Source organism: Saccoglossus kowalevskii, chromosome 2 (genome assembly GCF_978046115.1).
Source record: "Saccoglossus kowalevskii chromosome 2, keSacKowa6.1, whole genome shotgun sequence".
In the NCBI taxonomy this organism is placed as follows: domain Eukaryota; kingdom Metazoa; phylum Hemichordata; class Enteropneusta; family Harrimaniidae; genus Saccoglossus; species Saccoglossus kowalevskii.
The window spans coordinates 23,396,126-23,415,054 of record NC_140642.1 but is presented as its reverse complement, the minus strand read 5'-3'; the positions used below and the strand labels follow the sequence as shown (position 1 = coordinate 23,415,054).

Genomic DNA, 18,929 nt, shown 5'->3' with positions numbered 1-18,929 from the left:
CATCAATATAATAAATACGTCACGGTGCGCAGAGGGGTTGTATGAATCAGAAGGAATGACATTTTAATAAATATATAATATTTTTTCTTTCTTCTTTCCTCTTTATCCTGGAGCTCTTACAAAAACCAAGGCTCGTTATCGACAGTATATTTAGAGTTATCCAACTCCCTGCGGTTCAGAACATACACAATTTGGCAAAACTCGGATTGTTGTGTTTACATTTTCACCACTTTTGTGTATTGAAATTTCACTGGGTTTTTTGGGGGTGGGTGCATACAAAATACAGTAACAGCTGTCGACGCACCCCATTAAACATCAGTAAACATTCTGCTTGTTCTGATCACAGGTCCAATCTTTTGAAACTCAGACTATTACTAGTAATCTGTAGGTTCGTGAGGTACGATAAATAAATACTTCCTCCAATTTATCACAGGCAAAGCTGTTGTTTCGCTAATGGTTGTACACATTTAACAGAAGTTACCTTAATTACTGTATACCTGTGACGAAAAAAGATAATGCTCTGTATTTAGCCAGGTGATGAAATGATAATTAAAGGGCGACAGTCGTCGCGCCGCGTCCTGTTCGATATGGGACTCATAGCGACGTATACAACGCGTGTAAAATACAATGTTTGTTTACATGAAATTCGAACACGCGCTGCGCGACGACAACCGCGCTTTAAGCACATTTATAGACATATAATAATAATTTTATGAAGAATAGTGTAGCCAATATTTTCAAGCAAAACATTTGAATTTGTTGAGAGATACATTGTAAAGTATGTGAATGTAAGTGCATGATTAAACCTTCGGGTTGCGGGTGGGTGCTTATGGATGTGTGAAAGCACACTCGGTTGAGGGCGCAATACACAACGAGATGCCGAGCAGTGGTTGAATATTTCAGAACGTGACGGTGCTTACTAGTATATCCCATAATAATATAGGACAATGTGTTCATATACAATGCGTTTTAAAAACGAGTACAAAAAAGAAGTAATAACAATAGCTTATACTGTTGCATCATAATATGACGTGAACGAATAAATTGTGTAATATTTTTGCAAATTACTTCAGTTATTTTTCTTCATTACAAACATTGTACCTGGCAACAGCACCGGACATTGAATGTCACTGTTGAATTTGTGAAAATTGTAACTTGAAGGGTTAGTGCTGATATTGAGTGCATTTTCTACATCAGCCATATTTCATTATATTTGTTAATATGCGACAGGACTACGTGAGCATCTTTCTATCAATATTTGCCATCGTGGCAATTTTATATACGCCATCCTGCAGTGGCGGCGACCCCCCGAAAAAATATTGGAGGGAGCGACAACCCCCAAATCAAGCTGAAACCTATTGTATTATGTTATGTATGTCAGGAAAATGTTCCCCTCAAAATGCAGGAAATAGCGTTTCAGAGGGTCTAGATTCATTTTCATTTTTGTACGGTGGAGCCGCCGCCTCTGATCCTTAATAAATCATCTGGGCCCGGTCGAACACAAGCACCTTTGGACCCTAACAAATGTTCTCCGAATGTCACAGTGAATTTGTTCTTCGCATTGAGTCGAAAATAGAGATCGACCCTTTTTGGTATCCAACTCGAGATTTGAACTCGCGTGTACGGACCATGAATCCGATGTTTAACAGCCACTGTACCGTGACGCTAGCGATTCGAATAAAATATCGAGCTAACTGCGAAGGCTGGCGTCCATTGTTGCCTTGATACAACGTAAATGTATAAATTGGTAATATATTTGCAAATTAGCTCAATTATTTCTCCTAATTTCTCACTTAACTACCCCGACATTGAAATAACGGCGTCACCGGCTGTTGCGTGTCATCGCAGAGAGGCAAGCGCTAGACGTGGCAGATATGCAGTCACTAGTCACAGGGTTGTAACCATATTTTCATACAATCCACTCAAAAACTGGCTCCTTCTGTTTTGGTGAGTACTCTAATTAAATTCAGTCACAATAAGCACAATGGTTTCAAGTTGTCAACCCACGGTACTAGGAATCCCTTATATAGAGCGAGCACTCAAGGATGATGCATAAACCGTTTGCCAAGAGTAACACAAGATTATCTCGAAAAGGTCTTAAAATCGATATGTTCTTTTATATTTTTGAAATATTTGTCGTTGATATGTCATTTTTATCTTCTTTTTCGCTATCCACAGTGACGTCATAACAATAGCACCACTCGAATTTTGTTTCTTTTTCTCCAGATAGAAGAACTGTTGTTTTTTGTCCGGGTCACCTGGAATTCATAATGGTGTTTTATGTCATAGTTTGCTGGGTGATGTTAGGACACGTTGCCGGGCAACAGGTTGTACGGAGTGAAAAATATGACTCGGATGTCCCCACACTTAGTCCAAAGGAAGATAAGACGTCAGCTTTAACCTTTGAACTACAGGACGCCGACGACTTGTGTTTCTATGAACAATTTGTCACAGGAGGAAAATACGTATTCGAGTATCAAGTTTTAAAGGGCGGGAAACTTGACGTCGATGTTCTTATAACTTCTCCACGTGGGAAGCATGTATACGAAGGAAAGAAACAAAAATCAGACAAGACAGTCTTCGATACCGGGAATGGTATTTTCAGTTTCTGTTTCAGTAATCGCTTCTCGGCTTTCACCCATAAAATAGTGTATTTCAGCCTACGTTCGCAAAACATTGCGTCGCTTGCGGCGAGAGCAGGTCGTTTACGGCGGCCGACAGTGATGACGTCAGTGGAAGCCAGCATGGAACAAATCAACCAGGACTTACAAGAGACACTCGAGTATCAAACTGCGTACCGACTCAGAGAACTTTCGGGCAGGTCCTTTGCTGAAGACATGTCATTGAGTGTTTTATCTTGGTCGGTGATATGTGCAGTTCTTATATTCATAACTGGGGTTGGACAGGTGATAATACTCAAAACTTTTTTTACTCATACTCACACTTCTCAAAAACAAACATCATCTATGTAATACTTCGAAATCTATGCAATCTTATAGGGCGGTAGTCGTCGTGCCGCGTCCTGTTCGATATGGGACTCATAGCGACGTATACAACGCGTGTAAAATACATTGTTTATTTACACCTCAGACTAGTATTACTAGTCTGAGTTTACACGAAATTCGAACACGCGCTGCGCGACGACCATCGCGCTTTATCTATTACATGTTTTGTAAGAAGGCGCCCTCTGTTGTCAATGGTGACAAATAAAATATTCAACATAAATTACTTTGTCCAATCTCGTAAAATATTGAAATACAATATCAATAAAAGTGGATTTATGCTATTAAGTTAACACTTCAGTTGAATCATTGTTATGCATCGGTTACCAAGACAACATATTAGCTAGCTCACTAGATCACATAACACAATCCACTGACAATCTCACCGAAGAGTGTTGCTGTTTCCTGACTGCTTCAGGCAGTACAAACTTCCATAAATGCACATGCGTGTCGCGAGTCACAGTCTGAGGGAGAGGCCAATATAGGTCACAGATTTGCCCGAGGACATAATGCGTTATAAAAGTGTAGACTTCTAAGAGCATTTATAGTGGGGTTTATTGTATAAAATATGCAAACGTATTATTCATTTATGCACAACCAGTGTTCAGAAGCAGGACAGAATTCATAAATCTCTTGTAAGATATATCTGGCGAAAAACATGCACGGCTGTCGGCTTGTTTAAAACTTGGACAAATGGGCCCACTGCGGGAATCCGTAACACTCATATTACAGTACTTATTCATCTATTCAACATCATTCAAGAGATACTAGTATCCCCACTGCCTGCCCCAAGCACAATTCTATTTTTACGAATGTATTACCACAACTTGAAGTCGAGGGACTCGGGAAGGAGAATGACTCGTATCATTACAGTTTCCGTCACGTGATCATTTTACCTCATGTCAGATCGAATTTCATATTCAATTGAAGAAACTTTCGATGTAATAATGCTGATATATAATCGATACACATAAGTACATGAAAATTGCAGCAACACGGCAAATACAATTTTGATGACAGGTACGTGTCATAAGTTATAACAGCAACATGCACATATATTTAGTATTGTCCATGCTATTCGTGTTTTTTCGGCTCCATTCGGTGACAAACTAGCTATGAGCAGCGTTCTATCTCAGTCTTCAAGCAGAGTATCAAACAAAAATGTCTTTAATCTATGGATTCACTCTGTTTAACAAATACAAAAAAAATTGAAAAAATTGCAAATAGTTCGACATTATCATCGTATTTCATTAATTACTTTGTAAATAAGAGGAACGTTTAGAAGTACATATACAGTAACAGTCACGGTATAAGCTTTTTTGTGGTTGCCCGAATGCAAACAACAGCCACACAATTAGTAGCATATTTATTTAAAAATAAATTACAACTTTTAGTCAAAATTAGGGGAAAAAAACAATTCCAATGACAGCTTTATTGCTAGTATTGTCACGTGACTAAAGTTTAATACGTGAACAAAATGTCAGTTAACTGGCCATAGTCCTTCTAAAAACTGAATGACTGTCACGTGAAGATCGATTCATGACGTAATATCATGTTGGTCTAATCACAGATTATACTATCACGATTTATTGACGATTAGAAAAAATACTTTAATAAGGATATATAGTTTGGTAAAAATGGACGGATTCTGATAAACCCCATAGGTAATGTCTCGTTGACATGTACTGGGGTGGTTTCAAACAAGGTCAGTGACCCACAACGACTTTAATATTGTTCTACAATTTGAGACATAGTAATGTACTGACAAATCTGTCCTATCCCCAGTCTCCAGTCCGCGCTTCCACAAATATATGCAAATGAGCAACGTACGTCACTAATCTGGCATACTTCAGAGTCGTGTGTGATTCGCGGAAACGAGCGGCTATGTTACTAGGATACATGAACAAATTACTATTAAATTGACTATCTGGTGTGCTAATAAAAAAATAGGCAGTAGTCCGATCTTGTACACAGTCGGGTTAATTCCGTGGAGCGTTGCCAAGCCCAAGAAACGTTCGATATGCTCCAAATGTGTACTTCGATGATTCTGGTAAAAAAAAACATAGTTACATTTATTAGTATTGGTCTGCCATTACATTATGTATATAAAATGTGTACAATGGTATATCATGGTTCTTATTACCTCCATGGTATATCATGGAGGTAATAATTTACCTCCATGGGTATATATACTCAAGGATTGCAATAAGCTGAACCCGGAAGTATGGTCTGTATGACATGTATTTGTTTTAAATTAGCCGAGAACCCAGCCCCATCCCCATCAGAAAGAATGGTCTATGCCTTACTTGAGAACGGTTTTTTCTCCTCCATCCAGAATTTGAATCCTTGCTTTGCATGCGAGTTGTACAAATTACGCCTCCAGCCGCTTGTCGAATAGCGGACGTTTTGTTGCATTGGCATCTCATCTATTCTTTTATTCTTCGCTGCTGTAACACGACAAACGAGAATGATGTTGATCCAGGGTGAATTATACCGATGAAGCGTGCATATTTATTCAATCATGAACAGAAGTACTAGTAAGTGATGACAGATAAGAGCGTTTCCCGTATTTGTTAGGCTAAGCGTGTTAAAATAAATCAAACAAGTAACCTTATTTGTTGAGTAACTCAATCAATCACCATTTTGTTGGTTAGTGTTACTATATAACATGCTAGAGCAAGGCAGTTATAACAGTCATTAGTCAAGGCGTAATTTACAAGCAGAAGTGAGGTGCAAGAAAATACGTGGAATTATTTACGGTGCGTTATGCTGAGTACGTCACGGATCACGTGATTCGCGTTATACCCAGAATGGAAAGAAAGTGTCCACAAGACCGCTCACCACCAAAAGTGCCCAATTATCTAACACCTCCTAGAACCTTAGATCTTGTGACTGATTGAAAATTGTGTTTGTATACGTTGAAGAATACCTTCGATGCTGTTTTGTTCGTCATTGGGCGGTGCGGGTTGGCCATCTACGCCATTAACCACAACTGGTAATTTGACTATATCTCGTTTCTTCCCAGAAACATCTGTAAAGTTAGTCAAAGTCTGTCAATTGTGCATGCGATATCGTATTTCCCAGGTTTATTTGTGAGGCGCGTCAGGATGGGAAAAAACGGACGTATTTACAAATTAACACTACCGGGGTTAATTCACACGACACTGTAAGCGTGGGCAAATTCTATGGGATTTATCGTAAATAGTTTAACTTACTAGCAGTTTTCAAGACGAGACAAAGTATACGCTACATCCATAGTGAAATCACATTCACTGTTACGCAACGCAATTCAAATTATGAATTATGATCTTACTAATCTGACTGTCTAAAAGTAGTTTCCTAGCTGGGCAGTATTTGTTAATTTAATTTTAAAGCAAATTTGAACTCAACGTTTCTTTGCAATTTTACTGATTGAAAGCCGTATGACCCTGCATGGCATTGTATACATGATGCGTACTCTTCCCATTCTCGAACAGACTGAATAAATTACTACTTCTCGATGCCCCGATGTGAAAAAAATACAGCACGTGACAAGCGCAGAGTTAGGGGTTCACAATGAGGTGAGTGAATCACACAGCGGAAGTACGAACAAATAAACTAAAATAATATTTAACAACAAACATGCACATGCTATGTTACAGTACGTACTTTACAACAAGCTCACACACATACACTAAATGAATATGCATATATCATGATGCCCCTGTTACAAACTTACTGTAAGCGGACCACTTGCCGGCTTCAGGCTTGACATCGGTTGCCCATGGATACCCAGCATCTAATGACCGAGTTTGTAAAGTCTGTACTCTCATCCTTGGTTCGAGTAAGCGGGGAGTAGTATCTTTGGTGGTACGACCGGCGTAGATTGGGGGCAGCATCTGCGGAAAATACACACAATGGAATACATTTTTAACTTGATTAATACATTATGTTGATTCGAATTTTATATGTAGGTTAAGAATGTTGTGCAATACATCTTTTCTATAAATCGCCCCCTCTAGGCCATTCATGTTGAACGACACAGTTCATTGGCTGGTTACCGCCTCAAGTGTTATTCGCAAAAGACGCCGGGAATCAGCGAACACAGTTCACAACTATTTACGTCAAAATGTTGACGTTACATACACACTTCGCCACTAGAGGGCGTGACCTATGAAAGATGTATTGGGACGGTGACTTACTGGTGTCTCGTATCTGCCACTGAGCGCTGCTCCGTTTGCCAACTGTGTCTGAGGTAACCATACATTGGTAGCTGGGAGACCATGTGCGACCCAGTTTGGAAGGTTGCCATAAGCAGGCCTGTAACACAAAACATAAGCTGCGTTCAGATCACACGTTCTAATCGACAAGATGTTTTTTTTTTCTAATCTCCTTTTTACGGCATTCCAACACACTATATAATTTTGAGCAAGGTTCAGCCCATATCCATTATTAAATACAACCATTTTATAACTTTTTTAACGCCTAAGCCAATGGCTGAAGTTAATAGTACACTTTGTTTTTATAGCCATCGTCAGGATTAGAACTTTTATTACTGTTTTTCGGGGATCTTAATAATCTTAATTTTATTTATGTTATGTTATTTTATTATTAAATAATTGTTATTGCTTGCATCATAGTATTGTATTATTTGATAAATAAATAAACCGCGTCGATACTATAAACGTTATATCGACCTTGTTTCAAGCTCCTATGCCGTTCCAGGCTTTGATCGACACAGCAATTCAAGGATCGATACAAAGGCGTCTACACAAAACTGTATTGATATACGGTTGTCTGGGCAACACAATTCAGAAGTAGAAAACGTGGTTGCCATAATCAACAGGTGTCAGCCTCGTTCGCGGTGGCACATCAGTTTGTAAGTTCTCCCACAACCAAGTCGAATTTAAACCTCGTTAGTAAACACACTCGATTGTACAAATACACCAGCAATAATGTTTACTTCCAATATTTACACTCGCAACTTTGAAATGTACCGGTAATATGAGCGTCGTTGACAGTAGTTCGATCATCATTACCCCCCCTCCACCGTTACAAATATTAAACGAATATGTACTCAATGTGAAGGTGCCAGGGGTCATGCATGGTGGTTGAATTCACCTTGGCGACGCCAGAGGCACATGGGAAACTTGCTTACTGGTTCGTACAAATGAAGTAAAAATAAACACAGATAGTATTGTCTGATTGTATGTATTGAGATTATGTGTGTTTGTCGTTGCAGACCGCGAGTAAACATACTCCATCTGTCACAGAGTATTGTGCTGTAATTCTATCACACTTTGTTCAGGGTTCTCCCCAGAAAAAAAGCATAGCGCCGGGGCTAATTTGCATAATAATTTGCATATCATTTACATATCATGCAATTCCTTCATTGATTAACAGAACTTATTTACAATTATGAATATTAGTGAGCTCAGTCACAGGGCAAATATTTTTTTTAATGGAATCAACACATTATATTTCACAATTTAGAAGAGTTTGAAACATTCTCGAAATACAAATGCTGCAGACTAAAAACACAAATAAATTATTGTTGCAATTTAATTGTTTTGTAAAACGTTGAAGGAAACGCATTCAAAACGTTAAGCCAGATTTATGTTCACGAATCTCATAATTTTATTCACTCCAAAAACATTCTCCTTCAAAAAATCGATCACGTAATTAATTGACGTATTGTTGTAATTTATTATTCGTACCATCAACTTCTAAAACGTTTACAATTACAGCATGCATGTACATCCATGATTACAGTAATGAGCGAACAAATAAAGCTTCAAAACGATCATCAAAGTTACGACGTGACATAACTTACTTGGCCATGTTATACACCAGTTATAGCAATAATTCCTCAACAAATTTTACTTCTTTTTTTTTTTTTATATGAAATGTAAGTAAAATCCGACTTATTTTTATCGGGAGCGATTATTTTTGATCACTTGATCGCTTCGGTAAAAAAAAACAGACCCGCCATGATGTTTGTGAAACATTAGCATGTGTCCTTTGACCCGATGGGTCAAGAATGCCATTAACCAATCAAAATGCCGCATGGTAATGCCGGTAGAACCCGAAGTTTTCCGAATGGTAGTGATCATAAAGATTACATTGCGGAAGTAAAGCGATGTCGGAGCACGATGTGTTGGCATCGATTTCAATTGACAACTGCATGATAGCTTTCGAAATAGGTGATTTGCAATTTTTAAAAGGTAAATTAGGTCTTGAAAGAAGAGTTTTTACATGATTCGCAATGATAACAGTTCAAATGTATTTTACCAAATCACGCAATAAACACGTTTTTTTCTTGAGTAGCGTGAACTGATCGTGAACTCCGATTTGACCATGTTATATCGAGGTGGAATTGATTTTGAAATAATTTTAACTTTCAATCTAAAGACTGTGTCTATCGCAGAAAGTATTTACTTACAAACAAAGAGGTGCTAATTCCACAAATTTGACTAGCCGCTACGTATCGTGCGACTAGGTCTATTGTTTATAAATTATAATCCACGACTTACAGGATGCGTGTCGGTCGGTACGTAATTATACTAACAATCAGACAATAGTCCTCGTCGGAAGCATGTCCGTGGTGGTCACTAATTTTGAGTGACGGTCGGGGCCGACCGACGTGGCGAACAAAGATTTTTCACATCTGATATTGGCATGTCAAATATGAAATCAAGCGCCGAGGTGGGAACACATAGCGCCGAGGTCCCAAGTGAAGCGCCGAGATTCACAGGTATAGCGCCGCGGACCTCGGCGCTAAAAAGCCCTGGGGAGAACCCTGTTTGTTATCTATTAATTTTAATCGATATCATTTGCGATTTGTTTTTCTTGCGAACAATGCCGACTTTTTAAAAAATATAATTAAAGACCCAATGGGTCGCGTTGCCTTGGTAGCGGAACACTGAGTTGTCATTCACGTATTTTATACAGCAGTGATCTTTGATCAGGCATCGATTCAGCAAAAAAATACGTTTTCTACTTTTTTTTGGGGGGGGGGGATTGTAAGACTTTATTTCAGACGATTATGCATTAAGATTTTAGAATTATTTCCCTCGCGAGAATTATTTATTTGTTGGCTACCATTAACAAAAATTTCGCCAGATTTGTTTAAATGTTATATTATAGGTCTATTGAATACTATTGCTCACACAACCCAGATAAAAAGTATGGCCACCTAACTAGATTTTGCACTAAAACTAGGTCAAACATTCACGAAAATGACAATTGTCATATTACGAAATTTCAGTCGGTTACAAGTGAAAATAATAATGTGTAGTTATAAGCTGGGTACTTATGGTTGTCATGGGTTATTGAACAATTCTGACAAATACTTAATATTTGTTTATGAAATAATAGTTTAACATAGATCCCTATAAAATTGCTCCGTGTTGGGTAAAAAGTCCAAAGTCGATGACCTGTGTCCAAATCAACAATTATGTAATGCTTGTAAATACTAAAATGTGACACGTTATGACACGTCGAATGTACGCGAACGACCTTGAAGAGATAACAGTTACGAAGATTCTGCCAATGTTTCAAAAAAAAAAATAGGAACAAGGCACGCATGAGACGAATGTCGCTGAGGAGGTGGGGGTGTTGCACGCAATACGGCTGATTGTCACCGAAGGTTAAATCATTCGACCCGGTCATTTGCGGGGTTAGATGACAGAAATATAAAGAACGTCATATTTATTTGCGATGAGTTACTATTTTAGCACGTATTCAGTCTAGTGAATCACCTATATCCTAAACGGCATTGTCCGACCTTTGCCACGTCTCTTGATTGCATTAGTTGTACAATGAATAGGTATGCTTTGACCGAAATTATGGCAATTCAATAAATTCTGTAAGGTACTCGTGTTTCCATCGTGAATGAATTCGTTTGATTGATTGCATTTGTCATGTCAGGGGCTGTACCGATACTTTTAGTAGGTTGGGCATTGTACTTTAAAAACGATACCTTGTGCGAGGCAGTGCGCATATTTGGGTGGACATGTCGTTGTTACGGAGTCGCGAACCACAGGGGTACGTGGCCATGATTTGTATACACACAACACGGGGTATTAAGACCCTAGTTAAATAAGCATCTTACGTTCAATAATGAGTTGCACATTAAGGGTAATCTCCATTGTATGGTGTCGTGGCCCCGAGATTCAAAGACAGACAACACTGGTACCGCGGTATACCGATGGATTAGAGAGGATTGAACCTCGGCAATTTACAGTGCGTGCTAGGTCTAATCTCATAATTTTACTTCGCCCCCACAAAGACTTGTATAAACTACCACACAAGTTTATGACGACCCGATGACAAGAAAAAAAATACACAAAAACAACGTAATGTATTGCAAAATAAAAATACACCCAAACGGGATAGGATAGGGGGCGATAAATCTAGTAATGTTTCGTCTCAAGTTTAGAAGACGGGAAAAATTATATCTTGTTTTGTTGACAGTAGTTACGGCATGCGACTGCTGAATGGTGCGGTGTTACATACCGTGTAAGTAGTCAAATTACCCTAAACAAAACACTGTCAATTCCGACAATAAACACGCCAAACTGGTGAACAATGGATAGGGCAATAATTTTGGTTCAGGCCACAGAAAAATAGACTCCTTTGAATAAGTTACATTGGTGTGGTTTTGTGGAAAGGACAGAGGCCCACTAATTACAAATCGCGATGTTTATTGCAAGGGAGAATGTTTATTGCGCGATAAATGCAACAATGAAGCCCCGTAAAACGAAGTAGTTATAATTTGTTTTACTGACGGTATGGGATTACAAGAGATCGACTAAGACACATTAAAACACCATGATGTAAAAAATGTGTGTTTTGCTGCGCACCACTAGCTATCTTTCAAATCATACAAATTAATAAATATTTGAAGATAATGCATTTAATTTCGTTACCATGGAAACATATCCGATTATCATTCGGTATGATTCACATGATAGAATACGTTATTGGGTGTGGTATATACGGCATTTCCGGTAATGTTAGTCCATCTTTTAAAAAAGATAGTCAGAATCTTCCGAGAAAAAAAAATGTTTTTCAACTTCACTGTGTACTTTACCTTTCGTCTAGCAAGGGAGCAGCCATAGTCACGTTGGGTCGTCCACGGTATTGTAGGAATCGTCGGGCTTACAGGAGTCTCTGCCTTCTTCTGCTGCACGCATACGCACCTACAATTCTATGCCGTGTGGGACTCGTTAATATGTAAAAGCGTTCGCTGTTGCCTTGGTTTCGGGAACGTGAGACAGGTGGTTTGTTTGGATAGAACCGAGACGTGAACATACCATTACCGTCGAAGGGGTTGCTAGCATCCCAAAAAGGGTGGACACTTCTTGAACCCCTGGCTGGTGGGAATCAATGTTTCATTATAAATCACGAATGTTCACAGAATGATCAGCTATAACACACTCTAACATGAATACATTCTCAACATGATACTTTATTAAGATTGATCGCAAAGAACAAAATCCCTCCACCCCTTAGTATTAAACCCGTCTGTCTTACGAGTGACAGGAAGCAAACAAGTCACGCAGTCAGATAATATTTCTCGATTGTGTAACGTTAGTACATGTAAACACGACTCATAGTCCACCTCAAAACACCCAATATAATAATTCCACCGTAGCTTATATAAAGTACACCTACGTTATGGTAACAAGGTTGAAGTACGATTTAATGATGATGGAAGGACTGTATAGACTAGCCTCTCGTTAGCGTTCAGAAAATAGCCAGATATCGATTGCTTTTCATTTAAGGGTGAATGCGCAAATACTAAAGCAGCGAGGAAGTCGCTTAATACACATCGGGTCGTTAACATTTTCAATAAATTTCTGTACGTGCAGACACGTTTTTTTATTACAGAAAATTTTGCTTAAAGAAGAACAATAAGCAAAGTTAAAATTGCCGTCGTCGCCATGACAGCTTATTTCTGAAGGACGTTATTGAACACAGATTGAAAGACTGAAAATGATGAAGTATTCATTTTTTTATATTACTTCTAGTGTTATGTAAACGTCTTTCAACGTATGTTAAGCAATTGTGTATGATTACCATATTCACCCCTGATAGAAGCCTTATGTTGGAATTATTGGTAATTATTTAATTATCAATCGATATTGACAAATAATTCATACCCTTCAAAATGTCACAGAAAAAGAATCGTCACTGCAGGTTGTCGAAACCTGGTGTCTTATTGCCAGTTTGAGCCAGAGTGGGAATCACATGAAGCGAGGATCATAACGATAACATTAAAAAATAAAAAATAAAATAAATTATGATCGCAAATATTCTCATTGATCCCTCAGTAGATATCATCACTATTGGGTCAAATGGACCTACATTATATCTTCAAGTTACCGAAGGAGGATTTAAATGTACAAAATATACTAAACATACTAGTACTTGGAATGTTTAATTATGGACATACATACGTCCATGGTTTAATCCAAGAAAATACACTTAGATACAAACAATTATTGAATTCACTCATCAATCATGATTGACTATCTCTGATTCAAAATTATCTATCTGAAATATACTTCCTTTCCAAACCACATCCTCGCCTGACACGTTGCAGTCAATGGTCACGGTTATAAACTTGTTTCACGGCATGACCAGGTGTTCAATGTACTGTCGTACGATGGTTATATTACACTACATGAAAGACTGAAATATGTTACATTGCAAGCATAAAAATAAATATTCAGACATAACTTTACAGTCGTACTCTACATTGATGTCTGACCCCCTTATTGGAGGTGAATGTGGACAATTGACAACAGGTGCATCGCCACGTGAGTTGAACATATTAATTAATGAAAGTAAGATCAATCAACGAGTGTGTTTGCGTCATTCAGCCTAAGACCTTTGAAGCGAGACTGCACAAAGAACACAAATTAATACTGGACTCTCCCCAGGGCATTGATTTTCAAAAGACGTTCGATGGCCCGGAGTCAGTGGAATGTCGTGTTCCAGGTATTTATACAATTGGGGTTCACGTATGCACGCCATTCAATATAATCATGCAATGATGTCTACCGACGGTACTCCAGTCTCCTTGATGGAATCAGACAGAGGTACCCCCCCCCTATTCTTTCATTCGGAGTCAGAAAAATAACCAATGAATCATGGGTATATAAATATTGGACGATATGATATGCCGACGACTTTACCTGTTATTTTGACATTTCGGTAAGTTTAAGTTTAAAAGTTTATATATATATATATATATATATATATATATATATATATATATATATATATATATATATATATATATATATATATATATATATATATATATATATATATATATATCTGTTTAATTTGTTTAAAAGATTATCATTAGTAAATAGCGCCCTCACGCAACAATATTTAGAATGAGTGGTTGGTCAAAAGTTTGATGAGTCAGGTGCATCTATTGGCTAAGCTTGTTGTACATAGATGCTAATGAGTATAGGAACCATTAATGCTGTAGGGTGTACTGGGAGGGGTAGAGGATTTACTGTTTGTAATGACTGGTTGTAAGGCGGTATCTCGTTGTTTTCAAGACGCAGCCTGATATTTGTTGCTTTCTTGGTTGTTCAATTGTGGCTAAAATTTGTGTGGTGGGTGGAAGATGTGTTTATTGTTTGTTGAGTCATTGTTTAGACACCCTGCAGCTTGAAATGGTATGGTCCAAATCCAAATTCGATATGGCGGTGTTGAATATCTGTGCGATATGGCAGTGTCGTCTAAAAACATGGCATAAAAATGATTTCTGTTTATTTATTTACTGTTCTAGATCCTGGGAACTAGCCATTGAATATGATGTCGGGAATAAATGGTTTTCTGAACAAGCTTTATTAATTATTGCTGGCAATATTCCAGTATGAATTGGGAGCAAACTTTGTCACCCAAATCTAGTCGTTGTATTGTTACGCTTCTAAAATATATTTTTTTTAAATAAAATGAATTATATTGAAATATTATGTGTATTTTTGTATATGGAAACATGGCTGGCCCACTAAAAAAATATAAAGAAGTGATGTCTGCAGTTCTTTTTTTTTTATTTTTTTTATTTATCACAGTGCAAGGCTAGTTCACCAACATGTCTATTCTCTTGCTTGAGTGTGAAAGTACATGGTTTAGTGAGTACCTCTTAGGTTTTTAAATTTTAGAATTTCTTTTATTCATGAATGGGAAGGTTCTTCTATAAAAATAGAACAGTTATATATATATAAAATTTTATGCAAGTTTTTATTTTTTGCGTCTAAACGAAGAAAAACAATTCGTAATATCTAGTTTCGTTTATTTTCTGCATATTCCTTGTGGCAATATGAGGTTATTACGAGGATACTGCAATGTATGCACCGAGACAGTATAGCGGTAATAAATAAACAATAAACATGACATAAATATATAATAACGGCCCAGTGGGAAATGTTCTTCTTCTTTTTGATGGATATTCATTATATCAGATTTAAAAGTGAATATTTGTGCTGGAGATGCTTGTACTTCACTCATTGATATTATACACCAGGTAAATGTGAAAAGTATGCCAGGGCAGAGTCGGTTCATGTCAACCCAGGCTAGACTCTGCCTCTCTCTGCAAGGCTAGAAACAAAGGCACTAAAATAATTCGCAAAGCATTGATGACGAACAAACCACCTCCGCATAAATATACACTATATCATACTGTGGATAATCCACACTGCTATAAACTAGTACTTTGAACAATTACCACTCTTGTAATTTGACAATGGCTCCTGCTGACCGTGTGTCAACAACATTATTAATCCACGGCTACTTCGGAACGTCGTCTGTTCGTCTAATCTATCAGCGCGCCATGCCAAACCAACGCAATCGCTGTCAGACTTGTGACACAACCGCCAAGTGTGACTTGTTTATCACATACAAGTGTCAGTATTTAAATAAACCGAACATGTATGCGAGTGTCTGTCTGAAATGAAGGTGCCATGTGTTGTATTTACCACATACTGAGTGGCCACACCTAAGTTCACTTCACCCGTACCTGTCGTATACATATTATATTACAACCGATGAAAATACCCGAATAATACCAGAAGGATAAGTCATATGAAGTCCGTACACGTTCTTTACGGATACTGCGACAAACGTATCACATATTACGGTAAATGCAGATTTTAAAAATATTAGATTTTGTTTTTTCGACGTGCACCTGTATAACATTATGCCATGGATTTGTGCTTCCACGGTTACTAACTGTGGTGCATCCTTCGGGTAGTATTGTATCTAAAACACAGGTAAACACGAAAACAAACAAAATGGATGCCAGTCGGCCATTTTTAAAATTAAAAATTTATAAATATTCATATGTAACCGAGCATGAGTGATATCTAGTTTGAATGAGTCGACCTAGGCATGGCGAGAAACGGCCGATAACATGTTCAAATGCTGATTTTGAGAGTCTGAGAGACAAACATGTCCCTCAGTCGGTCAAACGTTAACGGAACGAAAAACAAATCGACGAGCTTATCTGCATGCCATTTTACTTGGTGCCAATCATGATTCAACAGAATCGGCCAGGCGTGTCAAAGTGCACGTAAATCAAATATTCTTCAGTGATACGAACCCCTGTTCATTTTTACCGTGGAGTAAACAATATATAATTTGAACTCGTAAAATATGTATATGTATCTTGTGTTACGTGTACCTGGATATCAATACCTGTTAATGCCGACTATTAATATCTAACGATTATGTACAAAGGTACTCGCCCTATGGAGTAGAGAATGAATCGTATAAGCCACCCAAAGAACCAAGCAACGAACAAATCAAACAAATTGACACAAACAAAGCACTTAATCCAAGATTCCATAGATACGGAGCGTGGACTCGTACGGATACAACATTAATGATATTGCTGATATTGCAAAATACAGTTTGGTGTTCGGATGCGGGTACGATTGGGAATTCCCTCGATGACTAAGTAGCAAGTTAACTACCATTAGATTATAAGCATTATATTCCTAGTACGATCGATTTAGAATCGGCTACACGATCTAAATATCGTATGCAATCTATTAGTTCACATAAAATTTGTAACCCTGATCGTGTCTCTGTAAAAAAAAAATATTTTTAGTCGCAATAATATTTGATTTCTAGATAATAAATTATTAGCTAGTTCTTTTTGTTTATTACATAGCAAACAGTTTATACTAGTTATAACCATAATAACCGGAAGTGACACGAATCAGAACGATATGTGGCATTCATCGCGTTTGACCAGGCGATGTAACAGATACCAGGAGTCTTGATAATTACGAAAAATAACTACATAGATGAAGATTCCTGGAGATATTAGATCACTCAGAATGTCGTTGAATCACCGCGTGACGTCCGATTCATACATCACCAAAAAAAGGGTAAACCTGCTCGTATATCTTTTTATTACAGTAGCATGTGGTGGGTCCAAAACCCATGCCTTCTTGTGTTTGTGAGTGTTCAATAATTCTTCGTATTCAGTATTCCAGCGGAATTTTAACTTTATAATATCGTCTGTACCGGTTAGTGGTAGACGGGCCACTATTTCTGGTGGCTGGCTAGCCCCCCCCCCCCCCCCCCCGTCTACGAATTGCTAATACACGGTTATAAGACGGAACAAAAAACAAATCGACGAGCTTATCTGCATGCCATTTTACTTGGTGCCAATCATGATTCAACAGAATCGGCTAGGCATGTCAAGGTGCACGTAAATCAAATATTCTTCAGTGATATGAACCCCTGTTCATTTTTACCGTGGAGTAAACAATGGTGAGACATATATATGTAAAATATGTACATGTACCTTGTGTTACGTACTACCTGGATATCAATACCTGTCAAAACCGACTATTAATATCTAACGATTATGTACAAAGGTGCTCGCCCTATGGAGTAGAGAATGAATCGTATAATCGTGTTTAATTCGACAAGCCACCCAAAGAACCAAGCAACGAACAAATCAAACAAATTGACACAAACAAAGCACTTAAGCCAAGATTCCATAGATACGGAGCGTGGACTCGTACGGATACAACATTAATGATATTGCTGATATTGCGAAATACAGTTTGGTGTTCGGATGCGGGTACGATTGGGAATTCCCTCGATGACTAAGTAGCAAGTTAACTACCATTAGATTATAAGCATTATATTAGTAGTATGATCGATTTACAATCGGTTAAATCTAAATATTGTATATAATCTATTACGATCACGGTTACAAATATAATGTGAACGTATCTCTGTAAAAAATATTTTTAGTCGCAATAATAAATTATTAGCTAGTTCCTTTTGTTTATTACATAACAAACAGTTTATACTAGTTAAACCATAATAACAGTCACGTGACACGAATCAGAACGATATGTGGCATTCATCGCGTTTGACCAGGTGATGTAACAGATACCAGGAGTCTTGATAATTACGAAAAATAACTACATAGATGAAGATTCCTGTAGATATTAGATCACTTAGAAATCTTGGAATTACAACCGATTCCTACATCGCCATAAAAGGGTAAACTTGCTCGTTTCTCTTTTTATTACAGTAGCATGTGGTGGGTCCAAAACCCATGCCTTCTTGTGTTTGTGAGTGTTCAATAATTCTTCGTATTCAGTATTCCAGCGGGAATTTTAACTTTATAATATCGTCTGTCCCGGTTAGTGGTAAACGGGCCACTATTTCTGGTGGCTGGCTAGCGCCCCCCCCCCCCAAGAATCTGCTAATACACGCCGGTTATAAGACGCGACATGTTCCTCCCAGTCAATGACGTCAACCCACCCACACTTCACTTGTGAATAATCAAATGAGAATGGTGGAGTTATGTTATGGTTTAAAAGATCATAAAATAAATATCTGCACACATTTGTGTCGGGATATTCACAGACTACGTATTTGCTCGATATTATA

General features: G+C 37.8%; 2 protein-coding genes across 3 annotated transcripts; one reads left to right on the top strand and one right to left on the bottom strand.

Annotated features, from left to right (window-relative positions):
* The first annotated feature begins 2,265 nt into the window (after positions 1 to 2,265).
* LOC100371247 (transmembrane emp24 domain-containing protein 7-like) lies at positions 2,266 to 3,276 on the top strand. The gene has a single exon (XM_002732612.3). The coding sequence runs from the start codon at positions 2,271 to 2,273 to the stop codon at positions 2,970 to 2,972; it is 702 nt and encodes a 233-aa protein (XP_002732658.2). The 5' UTR covers positions 2,266 to 2,270; the 3' UTR covers positions 2,973 to 3,276.
* A 953-nt stretch (positions 3,277 to 4,229) lies between these two features.
* LOC102806581 (uncharacterized) lies at positions 4,230 to 12,216 on the bottom strand. Of its 2 annotated transcripts, XM_085493094.1 has the most exons (6): positions 12,076 to 12,216; positions 7,184 to 7,301; positions 6,721 to 6,880; positions 5,932 to 6,033; positions 5,309 to 5,449; positions 4,230 to 5,049 (listed from the first exon to the last, which is right to left on the bottom strand). In XM_085493094.1, exons 1-6 carry the CDS (start codon positions 12,099 to 12,101, stop codon positions 4,982 to 4,984), a joined length of 615 nt encoding a protein of 204 aa, XP_085349220.1. In that variant the 5' UTR covers positions 12,102 to 12,216; the 3' UTR covers positions 4,230 to 4,981. The 2 variants fall into 2 exon arrangements, with proteins under 2 accessions (XP_085349220.1, XP_085349224.1); XM_085493098.1 differs by lacking the exon at positions 5,932 to 6,033.
* Positions 12,217 to 18,929: the final 6,713 nt, after the last annotated feature.

What these genes read in the sequence shown, in the direction of transcription:
- LOC100371247 (XM_002732612.3), top strand. Translation starts at nt 2,271, where the DNA reads ATGGTGTTTTATGTCATAGTTTGCTGGGTGATGTTAGGACACGTTGCC.
- LOC102806581 (XM_085493094.1), bottom strand. Translation starts at nt 12,101, where the DNA reads ATGGCTGCTCCCTTGCTAGACGAAAG. An exon ending in CGGCAAGTGGTCCGCTTACA is followed by an intron (nt 6,034 to 6,720) that starts GTAAGTTTGTAA and finishes CTAACTTTACAG; the next exon opens with ATGTTTCTGGGAAGAAACGA. An exon ending in CGAACAAAACAGCATCGAAG is followed by an intron (nt 5,450 to 5,931) that starts GTATTCTTCAAC and finishes GTCGTGTTACAG; the next exon opens with CAGCGAAGAATAAAAGAATA.